This window comes from Chelonoidis abingdonii, chromosome 25 (assembly GCF_003597395.2).
Source record: "Chelonoidis abingdonii isolate Lonesome George chromosome 25, CheloAbing_2.0, whole genome shotgun sequence".
In the NCBI taxonomy this organism is placed as follows: domain Eukaryota; kingdom Metazoa; phylum Chordata; order Testudines; family Testudinidae; genus Chelonoidis; species Chelonoidis abingdonii.
This window is the reverse complement of record NC_133793.1, coordinates 19,775,564-19,795,136: the sequence shown is the minus strand read 5'-3', so window position 1 is coordinate 19,795,136 and position 19,573 is coordinate 19,775,564. Positions and strand designations below refer to the sequence as shown.

At 43.4% G+C, this 19,573-nt stretch overlaps 1 protein-coding gene across 3 annotated transcripts in view; it reads right to left on the bottom strand.

Annotated features, from left to right (window-relative positions):
• The window catches only part of RLF (RLF zinc finger), a 111,224-nt gene that overhangs the window by 41,651 nt on the left and 50,000 nt on the right, over positions 1–19,573 (bottom strand). For 2 of the 3 annotated variants that reach the window (XM_032776418.2, XM_075060851.1), the window contains 2 exons: positions 11,615–11,820; positions 2,431–2,567 (listed from right to left, as the gene is read on the bottom strand). In XM_032776418.2, coding sequence (XP_032632309.2) covers positions 2,431–2,567; positions 11,615–11,820 — 343 coding nt within the window. Of the gene's footprint in view, positions 1–1,217; positions 1,684–2,430; positions 2,568–11,614; positions 11,821–19,573 lie in introns of those variants that run through there. The other variant, XM_075060852.1, reaches the window with a different exon arrangement.

Below are 19,573 nucleotides of genomic sequence, written 5' to 3'. Positions count from 1 at the left end.
AAAAAAAAAAAAAAAAAAAATATTGGAATTGAGAAAGGTTCAGAAAAGGGCAACAAAAATGATTAGGGGTATGGAATAGCTGCCATATGAGAAGAGATTAATAAAACTGGGACTTTTCAGCTTGGAAAGAGACAACTAAGGGGGGGGAATATGATAGAGGTCTATAAAATCATGACTGATGTGGAGAAAGTAAATAAGGAACTGTTATTTACTCCTCATAACACAAGAACTAGGGGCCACCAAATGAAATTATTAGGCAGCGGGTTTAAAAGAAACAAAAGGAAGTATTTTTTCACACAACACACAGTTAACCTGTGGAACTCCTTGCCAGAGGATGTTGTGAAGGCCAAGATTATAACACGGTTCAAAAAAGAACTAGCTAAATTAGTGGAGAATAGGTCCATCAATAGCTATTAGCCAGGATGGGCAGGGATGGTGTGTCTAGCCTCTGTTTGCCAGAAGCTGGAAATGAGGGACAGGGAATGGATCATTTGATTACCTATTCTGTTCATTCCCTCTGGGGCACCTGGCATTGGCCACTGTTGGAAGACAGGATGCAGAGCTGGATAGACCTTTGGTCTGACCCAGTATGGCCGTTCTTATGTTTGTATCTAAATATTATCTAGAGAAAATGAAAAGATGGCCAATGCGGAATTTTACAGAAATTAAAGTGCATGCAGAATTTCCTCCCCCCGCCCACAGAAATGGGTTGTACAGATATTGGCCACCACTAGGGGCTGCTGAACCCGGTACAGCTCAGCTCACAAATAGAAGACAAGGACAGGGGAGGGAACTGGGGGGTTCCCAGCACATCCTGAAGGAAGGAGGCGGTGGCACGCAGGAAACTCCATTCAAGCCTGGGACCTAGCATCAGGGTATTTCTCCCTCTGGATCCCTGGGCTCTGGGAGGTAGAGGGTGACAGTATCTGGGCTGGAAGAGGGAGGAGGGCGAGAAGAATCGCAAACCTGGGCTCTGGGGGGAGGAGGTGAGAGTGTCTGGTGGCCCTGCAGCTTGCATCTGGGAGGGAAGGTGGTGAGAGTGTCTGCCCCGCAGCTGGGCTCTGGGGGGATAGGAGGCAGAGAAACAAACTGGGTTGGTGTGGTGGTTTCTTTAATTCCACTCCGGGGGGGGGGGGGGGAGGAGAGAGAGAGAGAGAGAGAGAGGTGTGTGTGGTTACATACTTGCTGAAAGGTATTTTGAAATAAATTACCAAAATAAATGAAACTGGCATGATTAGAGAGTCTTATTTTGACAAAATTTGCAGAATTTTGCAATATTGTGTGCAGAATTTTTTTTTTTTGATGCAGAATTCCCCCACGAGTAAGCTATCTATAGAAAACGAACACTAACACTATCATTATGAGAGGAAAAATAGACCTTCCTTTCTTCTATCCAAACAGATCAGACTTTGAACAGAGATCTGCTACACCTTAGCCATGGTTCCTGGACCATAGCTATGGGTTTATTCAGCAAGTGTCTGAGCAGCTTCTCTGCAATGCTTCTGCCACATTCCCACTGAGTTATGCAAGCGTGCACTTCTACCTGAATTAGACATGCAGATCTGATGCTAGGATTGGAAGAGTATTTTTTAAATCACTCTTCAGTTAAGAATGCCTAGTCCCAGCATTCTGGGGATTGTAATGCTTTCCAAATTTTCATCAGTGGGAATGTAAAGAAGTCACCTGAAAGAAAAAGAGGTTTCTTACAATAACCGAGTTCTTCAGGGGCATTCCCCCTGCACATTCTTTCTACTCAACCCACTTTCACTTGTTCCATATAGACTTATCAATCTATCTTTGGCTCTGGGGTTCAATGGAAAAAACTGAAGCACTTCAGTTACATGCCTCTTATTACCTTGGTCCCTAAATGTTCAGTGTCAAGACCAGGTACCTGTGCAGTTTATCCAATATTTCTGTGATCCTAGGGTGCTGGTCATGAATCTCAATAGCACGAATGTGCAGAAGCAACCACCCTAAGAACTCCAGTTAGTTACCCATAGATAACCTCTTTCATAGAAAAACGTATATTTTTATGAACTGAACCAACTTATTCTGGTTAGTAGCTCAGCTACTTGACTTTTTACTGCCTCTAGAATTCTCAAATGAACGTCAAGTTCTGGAGATTTAATTTCTTAAGGAGGTACCATAATCTTTTTCGATACGTACAATGTCTCACCCTGACAGATTGAAAAAGTGTGATTTCAGATAGGTCACTTTAGCTCTCCTTAACACAATGATGAACAGTTTGCATATACTATAGAAAAGCTAATTTAACATCCGGCTTTAGTCTAGTCATCACGTTCTATATTTTTTTTTATATGAAAAAGTGGCATTTAAAATCATGTTAAACTGTTTGTTGCACTTTTCATAAACCATACATGAGAAACACACACACACACACACACACACACACACATTTTTATTACTTACCAAGAGCAATACACGGTTGCAGTTTGAAGTTGCTGGGTGAGGTATGTTGTACAAAGAATAAACGCAGTGTTCTCTTGCCCCTCAGATTCCAAATTACATATGATCTCTAGTACTTCTTTGCAGTCCACTTTTGCAATCTAACAAAAACAATGTCATGTCAAAAAGAACAAAGTTTCTTCAGGGATTTTTTTTTGCAAAATCTTCTAAATGATGTATGTTAACAGACTGTATTTAACATTTTTTCTACTTCCAAATATTCCTAGCTTCTTTTAGACATGTGAAATTCAAGGTTTAACGAAAACTAGGAATAATTATTCCAGGAGTAAGCCAGTCTCATAACCTTTCTTCCTCTCATGTTCTCCAATGGTCATCTGTTTATCCATCCCCAAATTTCCTACTATTTTAATGTTCTTTAATAGATTTTGGCAAGACATCCTTTGTTGCACTACTGCCAATGGGTTTAAGCTAAAGTACCACTTCAATTGTGTACCAGACATGTGAAACCCACGGAAAAAAAATATGCAGAAATGGGCTTGGTTCTGGCTTAACTGCCTTGCGAGTTGCTTGTTGGCTAGTAGCTTGTTGCTGCTTTTTTATTTAATCGGCTCCCGGCAAGCAGGGGCAAAAGGGGGAGAGAGTCGGGGGGCACAGTGGGCCTACCACAGTCTCAGACTGCACAGCAGAGGGATCCAGTCACATAGAGTGTTGGGGTTCTTAGAGATTGGCTTGTTTTTGCCTTGTTTTGAAATAGAATTAGCTTGATTTTTGGCTTACTGTTAAAGTCGGACTGCTTATTTACCATGTGAAAGTTGGCAACTGTGTTGTGTACATTCCTTTAATTTTACTGTGTATCAGGATCAGATTAAAAATACCTTATTTAAGATCTACCAACAATCTAGGTAGTCAGATGTTTAAAAATGAGTACTAGTGAAATAGCTTCAATATTGCCTATTAATCACCAGTATTAGCCATTTGACACAAACACTACAGAATCATAGAAATGCAGGACTAGAGGAGACCTTGAGAGGTCATCTAGTCCTGTCCCCTACACTTAAGGCAAGACTATGTCCTGAAAGCTGTTTATCTAATCTGTTCTTAAGTACCTCCAATGATGGAGATTCCACAATCTTCCTAGGCAATTTGTTCCACTGCTTAACTACTGTGACAGTTATGGATTTTTTCTGATGTCCAGCCTAAACTGTTTTCGCTGCAATTTAAGCCCATTGCACCTTGTTTTATCCTCAGAGGTTAGCGAAAACAATTTCTCTCTCTTCTCCTCATAACAACCTTTTATATACACCTCTACCTCAATATAACGTGACCTGATATAACACAAATTTGGATATAATGCGGTAAAGCAGCACTCCGGGGGTGGGGTAGAGGTGGGGGGCTGCAAACTCCAGTGGATCAAAGCAAGTTCAAGAAAACACGGTTTCACCTATAACATGGTAAGATTTTTTGGCTCCCGAGGACAGCATTATATCAAGGTAGAGGTGTACTTGAAAAATGTTATGTCCTCCCTTAGTCTTTTATTTCTCACACTAAACAAACCCTTCCCCCCCCCCCCCCCCAAATCTTTCCTCATAGGTCATGTTTCCTAGACCTTTAATCATTTTTGTTGCTCTTCTCTGGATTTTCTCCAATTTGTCCTCCTCTTTCCCGAAATGTGGCACTCAGAACTGGATATAATACTCCAGTTGCGGCTTTATCTGTACAGAGTAGAGTGGAAGAATAACTTCCTGTGTTCTGCTTACAACACTCCTGGTGATACTTTTGCAACAGTGTTACACTTTGACTCATTCAGCTTGTGATCTCATTAATGATCTGGATGATGGAATGGATTGCACCCTTGGCAAGTTTGCAGATGACACAAGCTGGGGGAGAGGTAGATACGCGCTCTTGTTGCCAAGAAGGCCAACAGAATATTGCGCTGCATTAGTAGGAGCGTTGCCAGCAAATCAAGGGAAGTGATTATTCCTCTCTATTTGGCACTGGGGAAGCCACATCTAGAGTACTCTGTCCAGTTTTGGGTCCCCCAGTACAGAAAGGATGTGCATAAATTGGAGAGGGACCAGCGAAGGGCAACATAAATCCTTAGGGGGCTGGGGCACATGACTTATGAGGAAAGGCTGAGGGAACTGAGTTTATTTAGTCCACAGAAGAGTGAGGAGGGATTTGATAGCAGCCTTCAACTACCTGAAGGGGGTTCCAAAGAGGATGGAGCTAGGCTGTTCTCAGTGGTGGCAGATGACAGAACAAGAAGTGATGGTCTGAAGTTGCAGTGGGAGGAGGTCGAGGTTGGATATTAGGAAAAACTATTTTACTAGGGTGGGTTACCTAGGGAATTTCCATCCTTAGAGGTTTTTAACGCCTGGCTTGACAAAGCCCTGGCTGGCATGATTTAGTTGGGGTTGGTCCTGCTTGGAGCAGGGGGCTGGACTAGATGACTTCCTGAGGTCTCTTCCAACCCTAATCTTCTATGATCCATTATATTTCCCAGATCCCTTTTCACAGTCATTTCCCATTTTGTGTGTGTGCAATTGACAGTCCTTCCTGGAGTACTTTGCATTAGTCCTTATTGAATTTCACCCTATCTGCTTCAGATGATTTCTCCTGTTTGTCCAGATCATTCTGAATTGTAATCCTATTCTCCCTAGAATCACAGAATATCAGGGTTGGAAGAGACCCCAGGAGGTCATTTAGTCCAACCCCCTGCTCCAAGTCAACGCTGCATTCTTTCTACCTTGTGAGTAATCGCTAGAAATAAACATTCTCCGAAATAAATTATGCCCCCTGACATCTTTGAAAGACACAGTTGTGCAGGTGTCCATGACTGGAACAATTCAATTGATAACTCAAGATGGAACAGAATCCATCTCCATCTCTCTAGCAGTAAAGTTTTTATTTGTCATTCAAGTAAAAAAACAAAAAAACCCCAACACATCAACAAAGCCGTAAGGGACCATTTTTACTACAAAGTATTGCTGGTATGGTATACCTCCAAATACCAGTTCAATCTGATCCACAATTATTAACCCAACCTAATAATTGTTTAATTTAGTGATTTAAGTGTGAGACTTAATACATGCAAGGATTTGTGGAACTGTTTGTACAGAACACTATAGAACAAACAACATACCAGAAACAACCTACCACAATTCAATCTCTGCCCCCAGTAGGAATGCCAGCCCACTAGCATACCCTTCCCCAAACATGAGCAATTTACATTTTCAAAAACTTACATCTCAATTGGATGATTATTACAGCGGTGACTGTGATCATTTGTATTAATAAGGAAGCAGTTATTGAATTAGATATTCACATACAACTTCTAATGCAAGATGTTTTTTGTTTACATTCTGACCCAAATTCTCTTTCTGTTGCAGGCACTTTGTTCCACTTAGGACTTCAGTGAGACTACTAATACTTAAAGTCACACATGGAAGGAAGTAAGGATTTTCCTGAAAGTAGTAGTATATAATAAAGTTTACTCCAGGAGTATTTTCCCAAAGTGGGAGGAGCTAGAAGGACTAGGCAACAGTACATGGAAGGTGTACAAATGAATGTGGGCAAGCCTTTAACAACAAATGGCAGGGGGAGAAAGGAGGTGAAATTGATTCCCCCCCACCCCCAAAGTTCAGGGAGCACTGCCCTGAGTTTTGGCTCAATTGTTGCTCCTTCCAGGGCTTCCTCTGGAGGACAGACCCATAGGGAGCACCATGAGAATGGGCAGGGGATTGCAGGAAGACAATTATCTCATAGTTAAGGCAGCTGAGTATTACCTTGGAGAACTGGATTCTATTCCTGCCTGTGCCACAGATTTGCTATGTGATGCTGGTCCTGTTATTTAAATCAAAGCCTTGTCGACACTACAAATTCTTTCCTGGTATATCTATCCCAGAAGAGCCCCTAATGTAGATTAAGTATTTGTCAATAGGAATTTTTCTGCCCAGATCGTACCAACTCCACAAATATTAGCTATGCTGACAGAAACTGTGTCTACACTGGAGTTTTTCCAGTCATAGCTATGTCAGGTAGGGTGTGTGGTTTTTCACACCCCTGACCGACACAGCTATGCCAACATAACTTTGTAGTATAGACCAGGCTCAAACTTTTCACGGGGGTCATTAATGGTCCCTCTCACTATTGGAATGGCTGAGCTGAAATTGGGGGTCCGATTTATGTAAATGGTGAATACGTGCACACATAGCTGCAACTGAACTCAATGGAAGCTGTGCTTTATATGTTCAAAGTATATCAATACGAAAAAGTCAAGTTAATGTAGAGTTAAGGTTGCTTGATGCTATGTCGTCCCCTTACAGAGCACTGAGTTAAGCGGGAGGAAAAAAATTTTTTTTAAAAAATTAAGCTTCTGATAATCAGGAAATACAGAGTTAAGACTGGCCATGCAACCCTAACTCTCCTCTTCTTCAGCAGTGCCCCAATATGCCCTAACACCAGACATACCTTAACCTTGCCAGCCCCAGTTTCTGAAATGTACAAGGAAGAGCCTCCCATTCATTCTCATCCACAGGATTCCACCTAATATCATTAAAGAACAAAACAACAACAAAAAAGGTTGCACACGTCACCTTCCCTCTACCCTCTGAGAAATGCCTCAATTTTCACATAGCACATTCTCACAGTGGCCTCTGGCACGATAAGGTTCAGGAGGTTCCAGATCCTGGAATAAACTCACACACTTAGCCCACTCCTAGGAAAGAATACTAAGCATGTATAATTTAAGAATCCACTTCTCAGCCTTTCACAACTCCCTTACACTCACTCCCAGAATACAATCTCACTTTCACTTAACCAGCATTAAAGAATCCTCTCATATTCCACCTCACTGTGGACAATATCCTTTACAGTAACAGCACTATGCCCTGCTATTGACATAACCTACAAAATTCTGAATAGAAATAATTGTATACTGCATCCTGAAGGCACACGTGTACTGCTTCCCTTTCCACACACAAATGAGGGTGGAAAACAGATCTCATAAATCACAGCCCTGTCTCACACCTCCTAGTAATCCACACATCCTCCTACCACTAACACACCTTTACCAAGCAGGCTCAACTACCACCTGCACCATTTAGTGTACACTTAAACAAACTGACTGCAGCTGGAGTATTCAAATAATTACACCATTGGCTACTGCCACCTCCAGGGGATCAGAGGAAAGGTGGCATGGGCAACCTTTTCCCCTCTTCCCTTTTTTGTCCTTTAACAGTGATAGATAAAATCTATGGGTAAGAGCGAATGGGTTGTAAGAGGAGGTGAAGAGCTTGCCCATTTCAGCAACTATGGAGTCAGTAGAGCAAAGGTATGTGTGGTTGGCCACAACATTAACTGTGCATTTCCTAGTTTTCAGAAACTTGAGTTTTGCTCAACTCAATGTTTTGCAAGGAGACGACACATCCAACAACCTTAACTCTGCATTAACATGGGTTGTTTGTTTTTTTTGCCAATTTCCCTAGTTTTTTTTAACAGGAAAAAGATACATTGTTGGTAGGAGTTGGTAGTCATTTAAGGCAGTTGTATATATCATGCCCTGCAATTAACATACTGAGCCAACCATCCTCTCCATTGCCCCATCCCCAGCTCCACCCCATCAGCCCTGCTTCAGTGCATCTTCCAAGCCATGCCCATAGCCCATTCAGTGCATTTCCCCCTCCAATCTGGCTACCTCCCCATTACTGCACCCATGCCTCCCCACCACAAGAAGGAAAGACATCTCCCTGAAGCCTTCACTCCCTGGTATACAAACAGTTCCATCACCGTTAATTCCACCTCCTGTAACACAACATAAATCCATGCTGGCTATTCCCTATCACCTTACCACCTTCCAAGTGTTTGCAGATGATTTCCTTAATTACTTGCTCCATTATCTTCCCTGGCACAAAAGTTAAACTAACTGGTCTGTAGTTTCCTGGGTTGTTTTTATTTCCCTTTTTTATAGATGGGCACTATATTTGCCCTTTTCCAGTCTTCTGGAATCTCTCCTGTCTCCCAAGATTTTCCAAAGATAATAGCTAGAGGCTTGGATACCTCCTCTATTAGCTCCTTGAGTATTCTAGAATGCATTTCATCAGGCCCTGGTGACTTGCAGGCATCTAACTTTTCTAAGTGATTTTTAACTTGTTCTTTCTTTTATTTTATCTTCTAAACCTACCCCCTTCCCATTAGCATTCACTATGTTAGGCATTCCTTCAGACTTCTCAGTGAAGACATACATGATATCTTGTAGCATCATACAGACACCCACATGGGTCATCAGAAGGACTGGAACCTTTGGATCTATCAAACATACCTCCATCATCTGAATTACTGGAGTAACTGATAGAAGTTATAGGCTATCCTCTACGTGAACCAGCGCGACAGAGGAATGGGACACTTTGCCTGTGCGTTTCATAGGATTTGCTAACAGCAGACTAATAGAGGAACGGTGAGACTCAAATATTGGGTTCCATTCCAGGCTCTTGAGGAGAGGTTCTCTAGTGGGCACAGTCGTCTACCCATTCCCCTCAAGTGTGACCCCTCTTGCCTCCTCTCCTCCTACTTGGTTGTCCCAGACTTGTCTCATCCCCTCTGTGGCTTCCTATCCCAGTCCAATTCCCAGTCTCCACTGCTCAAGCTTCTCTGGTCTCAGTCTCCTTTTCCCATACCATCGCAGTCTCTCCCCACCAATCCTGGCCTCCAGTTGCCCAACTCCACTCATGTCTGCAGTCCTCATTGGATCCCAGTTCCAATCTACCTCCCCCAAGCTCCTCAAACGTCAGTTTCCACTACCCCATGGTTTCTTGTCCCAATCTCTTTGCCCAATTGCACCCAGTTGTGACAGATCAGAGTAGCTGTACCTTTATTCCCCCTCTATAGTCCACCAAGGGCACCCATTCATGCTTCCAGCCTTCCTGGCCATCACCTCAAGTGGAGGCACTTCTCTCCCCCTTGATTGCTTTTTTTCCCCAGGCTGCACTTTCTTGCCTACACTGAGAATTCCCCTCCTAAGCAGGCTTGCTTTGCTTTCTCCTCAGAGGCTATAAACAGTGTAATTGCCCATAGGTATAAGTTACCACACAGCCCTTTCTAAGCAAGCACACTTATTCTTCAAATGAAATCATTACAGAAAAAAACATTAAAACAATTAAAACACACTACACACATGCTAATAAGCTTATCTGGAATCACCCAACTCCAACAAGGGCTCTGACAGGTGATCTGTTCTTCAAACTCCATCAAGAGGTTTTTTTTTTTGATGCCACAAGTTCATAACAGCTGCTAGCTTAGAACAAGCATCCATGAATAGGTCAAGTTCTTCCAACCCTTCCCCCGAAGGAATGGCGTTTCTCTCGGACAGAATGCCCCATCCACTTGCTGGATAAATAGGCCCTTGCTTGGCCCATTTAAACTCAGGCTATTAAGGAGAAAATTTCCTGACAGTCTGTTGGTTCTCTGGAGAGTCCAGTTTGAACAAGTACATCCAAGCTCTCCAGGTGCTGGTTGCTCTCTGGAGTATTACAATCTGAATGAATTTGCCTAACCATCCTCCCCGTTCTTAGCTCCTGGAGGGATGTGGTCCCCCTCCCCCATGGAATTACTTATAATCCCTGGCCCACAAACTTAATTCAGTAAGATTTGTCCAGAATATTGCAGGAAATTACCAGTTCTGTCATACCAGTCTCCCCACCACCCACAGTCTCCTTGCCTCAATCTAATGCTCCACTAAAGGTTGGGCTCTTATCCACTCTGCATGTAAATCAGATGGTTTCTTCCTCCATGCTGCCTGAGCCCAGCAGCACAGGGGAAAACAAAAACAAACAAACAAAAAGACGCTGCCTGTCTCAGTTCAGGTGCTTCAACTTGGACCACGCAGGGCCTACAACCAGGGGCAGCTCCAGGCACCAGCACACCAAGCGAGGGCGGCAGGCAGGTTGCCTTCGGCAGAATGCCTGCGGAGCTTCTGCTGGTCCTGCAGCTTCGGAGGACGTCCCGCAGGCTGCTGCCAAATTCGTGGGACCAGGGACCTCCCACAGGCAAGCCACCGAAGGCAACCTGCCTACCGTGCTTGGGGTAGAAAAATATCTAGAGCCGCCCCTGCCCACAACAGATGGGATCTTTGCGGAATTTAGTATCATGTCCAAATTACTATATCTTTCAAAGGCTTACAACTTGGCCAAAATTGGACAGATTTTCACAGAGACAGTAGAAGGCACATCTTTGCAACACTCTTCACCACCTCGGCTCAACTTCTTAATTCAAAGTAATTGGGTCTGTGCAGCTCAGCTGTCCAGTTAACTCCCAGGCAAAGCACTGACACTATGTTTAACAGATTTGGTAACATACGCAACACCACATTTTCAAATAATGTGTTTGCTCTTAATTTTTTTCCCCAGACTGAGCAGAGATGCTTTAATTAGGGGCCTATTCTCTTGAAGCTGGGAAGTACAAATATCTGAGTTATTCCACCACATTTCATTTTAAACAATGGGAAGTCCTGCTCATTATCTCCCCTCCACACACACTCAAAAATAGCTTAAAAGATTTTGCTCAAACTCTCTCCCTTCCCCCTAACCCCAAATTCTTATATTCAAGTTGACACCAAGCATTCAAGATTTCAGCCCAAACAGTGACTTCAATAAAAAGTAACAAGTGGGATTACAGTGGCAACAGTTTTGCAACCTTGCTTACAATGTTCACTATTAGCACAGTTATTACTATATTGAAAAAAAAGACTTTTTAATCAAAGTAGTAGGATCATAAAGGTTCAGGCCACTAGACACTAGAGGAGTTTGCCCATGGCTCCCCAGCCCTCATTTTCTACATTAGTTTTCACTCTATTAGAGCAGTCATTTTATTCCTTTGCATCAGAAGAATACAGCGTCACAGTGCATAGGGCAGCTGAAGGGAAGACTTTAGATTTATACTTGAGGCATATGAGGATCTAGCGCACTCAAACCTTTTTTGCATGGCTGAACATATGTATAAGCCCACATTGATAGACTGTATATAATGCATATGTGTATCTGTAGCAATAAGATTAAATGCACTTTCATACTGCGGCCTGAAGTCTTTATATTTTAGTTTTTCTTAAAAATCTCTGACTTTAGCATTAGCCAAACTGATGTAGAAATGCACTTGACAGAAACTTCACACATTAATAGGGGCTATGATTACTAACCTCTTTAATAGAGTCTTCATTAGGCAGCATAGAGCACAAACATGTGATGTAGGCTTGGCGAAAAGATGATGATACATTTGAAATTTCTGGAGAATCTGCACAGAATTTTGACAAGAAAGTAGCTTGCGGAATGCAGTTTGACTTCATCAAGTGTTTTACTCGCATCTGCAGAAAGGAAGGCCCTTCTCGTGTAACTAATTTATTGGCTAGGAAAAGAAAAAAAATCTTTGAGAATATACCAAATTCACAGTTGGCACTTAGTTGTCTCATTGCATTCACACCACTTTGATTTTGTAAGAAACAGGCTGAGGTCTGGTCAGTGTTTAGATAAGAGATATTAAACCCTTGTTGCAGTAGAAATGGATAGTAATGAATAAGCAATGGTGTTTTCATAGAAATTAGCACACTAGCACTGCACCTGTGTAGCGCTAAGGGACTGCTATGCTACAAAAGTAGTGCTAGGATATTAGTATGGGACGGTAGCCTCTTTGGCTCAATACACAGCACAGCACTAGGAGACACTGAGTGACGGCACTACTCAGATCCTATAGTACTTTTCATACGAGTAGAAATATTAAAGTTGACCAGGACAACCAGGGTAAAAATCTAGTAATAGGGTTTTGTCTACCTACACTTTTTCCTGTACTTTAAGTTGGGTAAGTTTAATATATTTTATTTCTACAGCATCTATCCATGACTAGGAAATTAAGTATCTCAAACAATACACTAAACACTACATGTTCAGCCAAAATAAAAGCATGTTTTATGAAATGTGTCGAAAATCTAGTTATAACACTACCAAAACATTACAAAATATAGAAGTCCTTTTCTGACATTAATTCTGTGGCACTCTGAAAGGAGGAAAGCACTACTTGACTTCCAACAGGAATTAATTCATATAAGTTCTATGGTCTGATGTTACACAGGAGGTAAACTGGATGATCACAGTGGTCCCTTCTGCTCTATGAATCTACGAAAAGCATTCTAAATACACAGGAGTCTTGTATTCAGATTTGAGCCCAACCCAATTTTAAAAACCCCAACATAACAGGGCTTCAGTGGCACAGGTGACTACTTGGAGACCCTCCCTAAGTACTATCGCACACAACACCCTGGTATATACTTGGGTGGCTAGCCTGAGCCCTGGCCTGCATCGCTGCAGCCATATTGCTATTTTTAGCGTGCTTGCTCAAGCGAAGCTTGCAGGTCTTTCTAGCCACGTTCCCAGCTGCAGTGCAAACACACCCATTGGTGCCTGAACTAAGATTCCCTAAAGAGGGGGGTGTCGTCAATTCATTTGTGACCATTTATGTTCCATGAACAGTACTAATACCCATTGTTTGCATCGCTGAGTTCTTCCCAGAACGGGTGACCAACTCATAATGCTCCCAACATATACTATGGTTCGGCAGAAAGGTGATACTTATTAGGCACCTAAAAGATCTGATGTTCAAAGATGTCAAGCAGATGAAGCTCTCATTAACTTCAATAAGATTTGTTGGCATTCAACACTTCTGAAAATCATGTCACTTATTTAAATGTCTACCTATGGATTAAGAGCCTCCACTTTAGACATCCAAGTTTGAACTACATCTGCAGTACTGACCAATTACCTTCCTTCAGATGCTAGTCTTCCACATGAAGGACCTGGAGAAGGGTGGCCTATTGCATTATTTGGTCCATGGGCCATATGTTTGATACCCCTGTGCTCCAAGAAATTGTAGAAAAGAAAGTAGGAAGTGTAGCTGAGCAAAGGCAACATATATTAAACTCTCCAGGCACTAGTAAGCAACCTTTTCTTCCTCCTTTGAGGAGTGAATCTGTAAACCACCTTCCTTGGGAATGTCGAAAGTAGTACCTGATTACAGGAAGACAGAAAAGAAGGGCTTCAATTAAACTGAGATTTCTCTATCATTCTCACCCATACCATGTATTATATCATGGTGTCAAATATAGGATAGTGCTGTGTAAAAGTACGACTGAACCTTGCCTACCCTAGAGAACTAAACTGATGAGAACACTAGCGTAAAGTACCCCATAGCAGGGCAGTCACCCCACTCTGGTTCAGAAAGGGTTAAATGCCAGCCCTCAGAGAGGGCTGGGGCTGAGCGCCAATCAGGAAGAGACAGGAGGCAGCTAATCAGAGCTGGCCAAGCCATTATAAAAGAGAGCAGATCAGAAGGGGTAGTCAGTCTCTCTTCAGCCTTGGAGAGAGATGGACCCGGCTACCTGAAAGAGCAACAGGTACCCTGGACAGCACAGTGCTGGGGCAGGGCAGGAGGAGCTGGAGAAGCTCCAGCCTAGCAAACCCCAGGCAGAGGCCTTGCTGTCAGGGCCAGAGGAGATACTAGGGCTGTGGGGAAGCAGCAAGGGAAGGAAGAAGTAGTGGTCCAACCCCCTTGGCCAATGATGAGTGGCCACTTCAGACTGTAGTTTGCCCTTGAGAGAAGAGGCCAGATGAACACTGGCAGTGGGTCACTGAGACAAGGTGGGATTTGGGTTCCCTGGGGAGGGGAGGACCCCAAATGTGTGGGGACACTGCTGCAGGGCAGTACCCAGGAGAAAGGGCACCACAGGCTGGTGAGGGATGCGGGGCCTGAAGTACAGTGGTGGAGACTGACTAGGAAGCAGGTACCAGTAGGGAGAGACTGGCCAGCAGAAGGTGCTCCAAGGCTGGGGTGAGCTTCAAGCCCCGGCAGCACTCTGCCCCCCAGCCAAACCCTCAGGGTATTTTTAGTGAAAGTCAGGGACAGGTCACAGGTTTCCATGAATTTTTGTTTATTGCCAGTGACCTGACTTTTACTAAAAATCAGTGAGACAGAATCTTAACCTTAATAATGCAACACTCATGCACCTCCCCCTTCACTGCCTCTGCACGCAGGTGGGTGCTGCACTTGCAGATAAGATGCTGCAGATGGATACCACTACCTAGCTGAGGCCTTTATATGCCACTGAAATGAGTGCCTCACATTTGGACAACCAATTCTTCCCTGGTCTTGCAGAAGGCTGGAGTGCTGGGGGAAAGCTGTTACGAAACTCAACTGCTATTGTCCTGACTGATGCCATATTATCAGGCAGGAAGTTCAGGTATGAGAGAAGGGGGGGAAATGATGGGTCAAACCACCAGTCAATTTTATTTCTACCTTCTTACTCTGAACTTTTCCAGCTGAAACTATATCCCTCATTTGCTCCTCCCCCTCATTTCTGAAGTCTACCTGCAAGATTTCCTTGTCATCACTCCAAAGAGGTCCTGTTTTGCCACCCATTGCTCAAAATGCCCATCCTATCTGTGATGATTTGTGGAACCTGCCTGTACAGCTTATAAACTCTGTTTAATACTGGGGGATCTTTTGATATAGGCTTCTTTCTCTTATCTGTTGACTCTTTACTCCATGATGGACTGAAATGGTACATGACAATAGAAGGTTGATAAATCAGGATAGTCATCTACTGAACTGCAAACATCCTAGACAAAAGACTAGCTTCTATCCTGTAGAATTGGTTTGTCAGGGAATAAATACCAGGCAATAAAGTCACCTGGTAAGACTCTAGGTCATCACTGAGGCTGATCAGGAGTCACTTGATAGAGGAGACTGCAAAGTTACAAAGAAATGGAGTGGCTTTATTAGAGTGTGTTTTTGGCCATTTTTTCCATCAGTATAAGATATGGAAAGCTACTGCAGAAGCAGGAAGAGATCAGGGACATAGATGATATCCCAAGGAAAAGGTAATCTAGAGTGAGGGACTGTGTGTTCTGGATGTTTGTTTTTCTACATCTCGGGGGGGGGGGGGGGGTCAGGGCTGTGAGGGGGATGGGGTTGCGGGGTTTCCAGCTCAGTGTGACTGGGCTCGGAGCTGGGCAATTTCTCTTTCAGGTGTGTGTGTGCGTGTGTGTATTTTACTGTTAGCCCTGCAAGCTGAAAGTCAGTCTAGGTGTTTTCTGTCTTACACTTCATCAGTGATGAAACTTCTGCAGTTAGAGCATAATTACAATGTTGTTGATCTCTGAGCCAAAATAGAATCCAGGTCTTTCTCGCATTTATGTCCTGCAGTACTAACAGTAGTAAAAATCTATTGCTCCAGCAATGTAAGAAGACAGGACTCTGAATACACAAAGGGATCCGTGAGTAAGAGGGCGCCATTTGTACACAGTTATTTTTAGAACAGAGCCATAGTTCATACTCAAGCATTCTTAACCTGACAAGTTTCATCAGCACAGCTTTCCTTTTAAAAAAAATAAGTAAAGCAATTAACTAAAATGAGTTATTTAAAAAACTCTGATTGGATTAACATGTTCCTGATGTGTTGACAGTGCCTATCATGCTGTGATGGCGTGTCCACCGCACACAGGATGGGGAGGGCTTGAGGTGTCAAGGCAGGCCAATTAAATCCACAACATGCACCTGCAGGAGCCAGGGAGCAGGGAACTAAATGATTGCAAGCAGGCACACCTGTGCAGGAACAGGCAGGGCCTATAAAGCCAGGTACAGGCTGAACTACTTCTAAGAAAGGGCAATCACTCTCACCCAGGGAAAAGGGAGGAGTCTTGGGGGCTGCTAGAAAGGATGTAAGAAGGCAAGCAGTCACTTCCTGTGAAGAGGGCTCTTGGAGCTTGTACCCCCAGAGAAAGAAGGGGAACCAGAGTTGTAGGAAGCAGTCCAGGGAAGTGTCAGTGAGAGCAGAGAGAGGAAACCCAGGATTGCTGAGCTGAGGACCCAGGACTAGAACTCAGAATAGAGAGTGGGCCTGGATTCCCTTAATGGCCATTGAGGGAGTAGCACCTTGGCAGTGAATGGGAAGACTGCTTAGAATTGTTGATGGATTGTCCCCTGGAAGGGGGAATGCTGAGTGACTTAGATGGAGAGCTAAGTCAGGAAGCAGATACTGCAGATCCTGGAGTGAGAGGGGTTGCAGAGCAGGAGAGGATGGGGGAAGACACCACTGGAGGAGGAGCACAGGCCTTGCAGAGCTCATTCACAGGACAGCCAGTAGGAGATGCCACTGCAGAGAATGGACCCTGTGACACATGCCAGCTTTCCAGAGAATTGTGTATATCTCAGATATCAAGTTGCTTAGAAAATGTTTTTGCAAAGTGAGCAGCCTTCTACTCCTTCAATTGTTGTGTGATCTTTAGGTAAGTCGTAGTAACTGTCAGGCTCTTGTTAGCATTGTTGTGCCATGACCGTCTCTGGCCCTCATATCTGGTTTTGGTTTGATATTTCTTGTGTCTCCCTTAAAATTTAAATAGCTATAGATCAGCATTTTTCAAAGTTTGGGTCACAGAATGTAAGGAACTGGGTCACTCTAGCAAGCACTGCTGACCAGGACATTAAAAGTCCCATTGGGGGTGCTGTCGAGCTAAGGCAGGCTAGTGCCTACCTGTTCCAACACTGTGCTGTGCCCTGGAAGTAGCCAGCAGCAGGTCCGGCTTCTAGGCAGGGGGCCACAGTGCTCTGTGTGCTGCCCCTGTCCTGAGCACCAGCTCCGCCGGCCAATGGGAGCTGGGGGAGGGCAGTGGCTGTGGGCGAGAGCTGCGCATAGCCACTTATGTGCCTCCACCTAGGAGCCAGATCTACTGCTGGAGCTTCAGCTGCAGCGCAATCCGCAGGGCCAGGACAGGTGGGAAGGCTGCCTCTGCATCCCGGCTGCACCGCTGACTGGGAGCTGCCAGAGGTAAGTCTGCTCCCCAACCCTGTGCCCCAATCCTCTGAGCCCCCCCAACCCAGAATCTCTTCCTGCACCCCAAACTCCTCATCCCTGGTCCTATCCCAGAGCCCTGACCCCCTCCTGCACCCCAACCCCCTGACCCAGCCCAGAACCCCCTCCCACACCCTGAACCCCTCATTCCTGGACCTACCCTATAACCCTCACCCCAACCCTCTGCCCCAGCCCTGAGCCCCTCCCACTCCCTAAACCCCTCTGCTCCAGCAAAATTGGGTCACAAGCATCAACAGTTTTCTTCAACTGGGTCCCCAGAAAAAAAGTGAAAATCACTGCTATAAATCATTCAGGCTAAATAGTGTAGGCCAGGTCTTCAGCTGGTATAATCCATTGAGAAAGCTTTGAAGTTAATAGAGCTATGCCAATTTACATTAGCTAAGGATTCTGGCCCTTTATCAATAGGAAGATAATTCCATACGCTGAACTTTACTACTAATGTATAAGAGGCTTTACATATTAATAAAAGTAGGTTTTGAATATTCCTAGACCAGGGAGGGGAGGGATAGCTCAGTGGTTTGTGCATTGGCCTGCTAAACCCAGGGTTCTGAGCTCAATCCTTGAAGGGGCCATTTAGGGATCTGGGGCAAAAATCTGTCTGGGGATTGATCCTGCTTTGAGCAGGGGTTGGACTAGATGACCTCTGAGGTTCCCTCCAAACCTAATATTCTATGATCTCAACATCACACTATTAGTAATTAAAAAACAAGATTCATATGGTGTGGTTATATAGTCCTTACATAGTCAAAAACACCAGGATCAGACCTTAGTCAGTAATAATAACAATGACTACTAGACTCTCCTATGAAAACTCTAATATCCACAGCCTCATAATAAATCCATCTCATACCTTATTTAACAATCAGAGGAATATGATGAAGTCCTACGTAGAGTATGAGGAAGTCACTTGACTGGATTTTATATTATCAAGAATATTCATTACAGAATTGTGGTAATCTATTAATTTTTCCATTGCCAAAAATGAAGAAAATCATCATAATCAAATCAGCTCTGTAGTTTGCTAAGGAATTAAGGCATTAACATCTTTAAAATTGTGTCAGAGAGATGTTTAAGGATGTTCCTGAGTTGGCAGAATGCAATATATTTGATAAGATAAAGATAAACTGAGACCAAAAAGCACCACACATTTTCAGAGAGAGGTATTATAAAAAGTGATATCAACAATAAGAAATATAAATAGGAGTGAAAGAAACAGACTTGAATAGCTGAGGAAAGCTAATCAACTGGGTTTTAGTTTTATTAATTTTAAGTAAAACAAACCAACAAAATCAACACCACCACCAAAAACCCTATGCCCCACATGAAACCAGAATGGTAAAGCATTAAAGCAATAAGTTAGAGCACAGATAGCTTTTGAGTGATCAGAGGAAATGTCAAATAAATTTGCACATCATCTGCATGACAATGAAAACTGAAGCAAAGTTGATAGAAAATAATACCCATGGTATGTTTGTAAGTGTACAAAAGCTTAGAACTCAAAACCAAACCTTGGGGAACTTCAGAATGCACAGAAAAGAGAATCAAAATAACTTTATTATGGTCATTAATTGAGAGCATGGACAGTCAGGGGACTGGAGGAAACCAGAAAAATCCTAACAGGCAACACAGTATTACATATGATTATGTTAAATTCTGCAAAAAGACCAAGCATAAGGATAGAAATGAGTCCCCTGTCTGAGTGGACATGGAAGTCATTATAGGGGAAAGGATTTTCATGCAGCAACATGTTCTGAGGGAGCTAGAATCAATAGGGAAATATATGATGCCTCTCAGAAGCCTTTGAAACCACTTGTCTAGCCTTTTTCATTAATCATGAGAAATTATGAAAGCTAAAAAGGCCAAATTCGGGCACCCTTATTCCAGTTGAATAATACAATATTTGAGTAATCTCACTGGAGTCATGGAGTATGGCACTACCGATAATGAGAAATAGTAGCAGGATACATGCTAAGTGGACTGATTGAAATGCAGGATGGGAAGTCTCTGGGGTAAAATTCATCCAAATGCATGGTGTGAGCCAAGGTCTATATATAGTAGCATTTAAATCACACACAGGCTTTGTGCTGGGCCTCAACACAGAGGATTTCATCCTCTCAGAAACAGTTGATCTTGTTCTTCAAAATCAATGTTCATTAATCAACTGTTTTTAGTACGCTACTAGATGAAGGCCTTCCCCATTAAACACCATTTTCTTTGATTGTGCATCATTCCTGTCCAGCA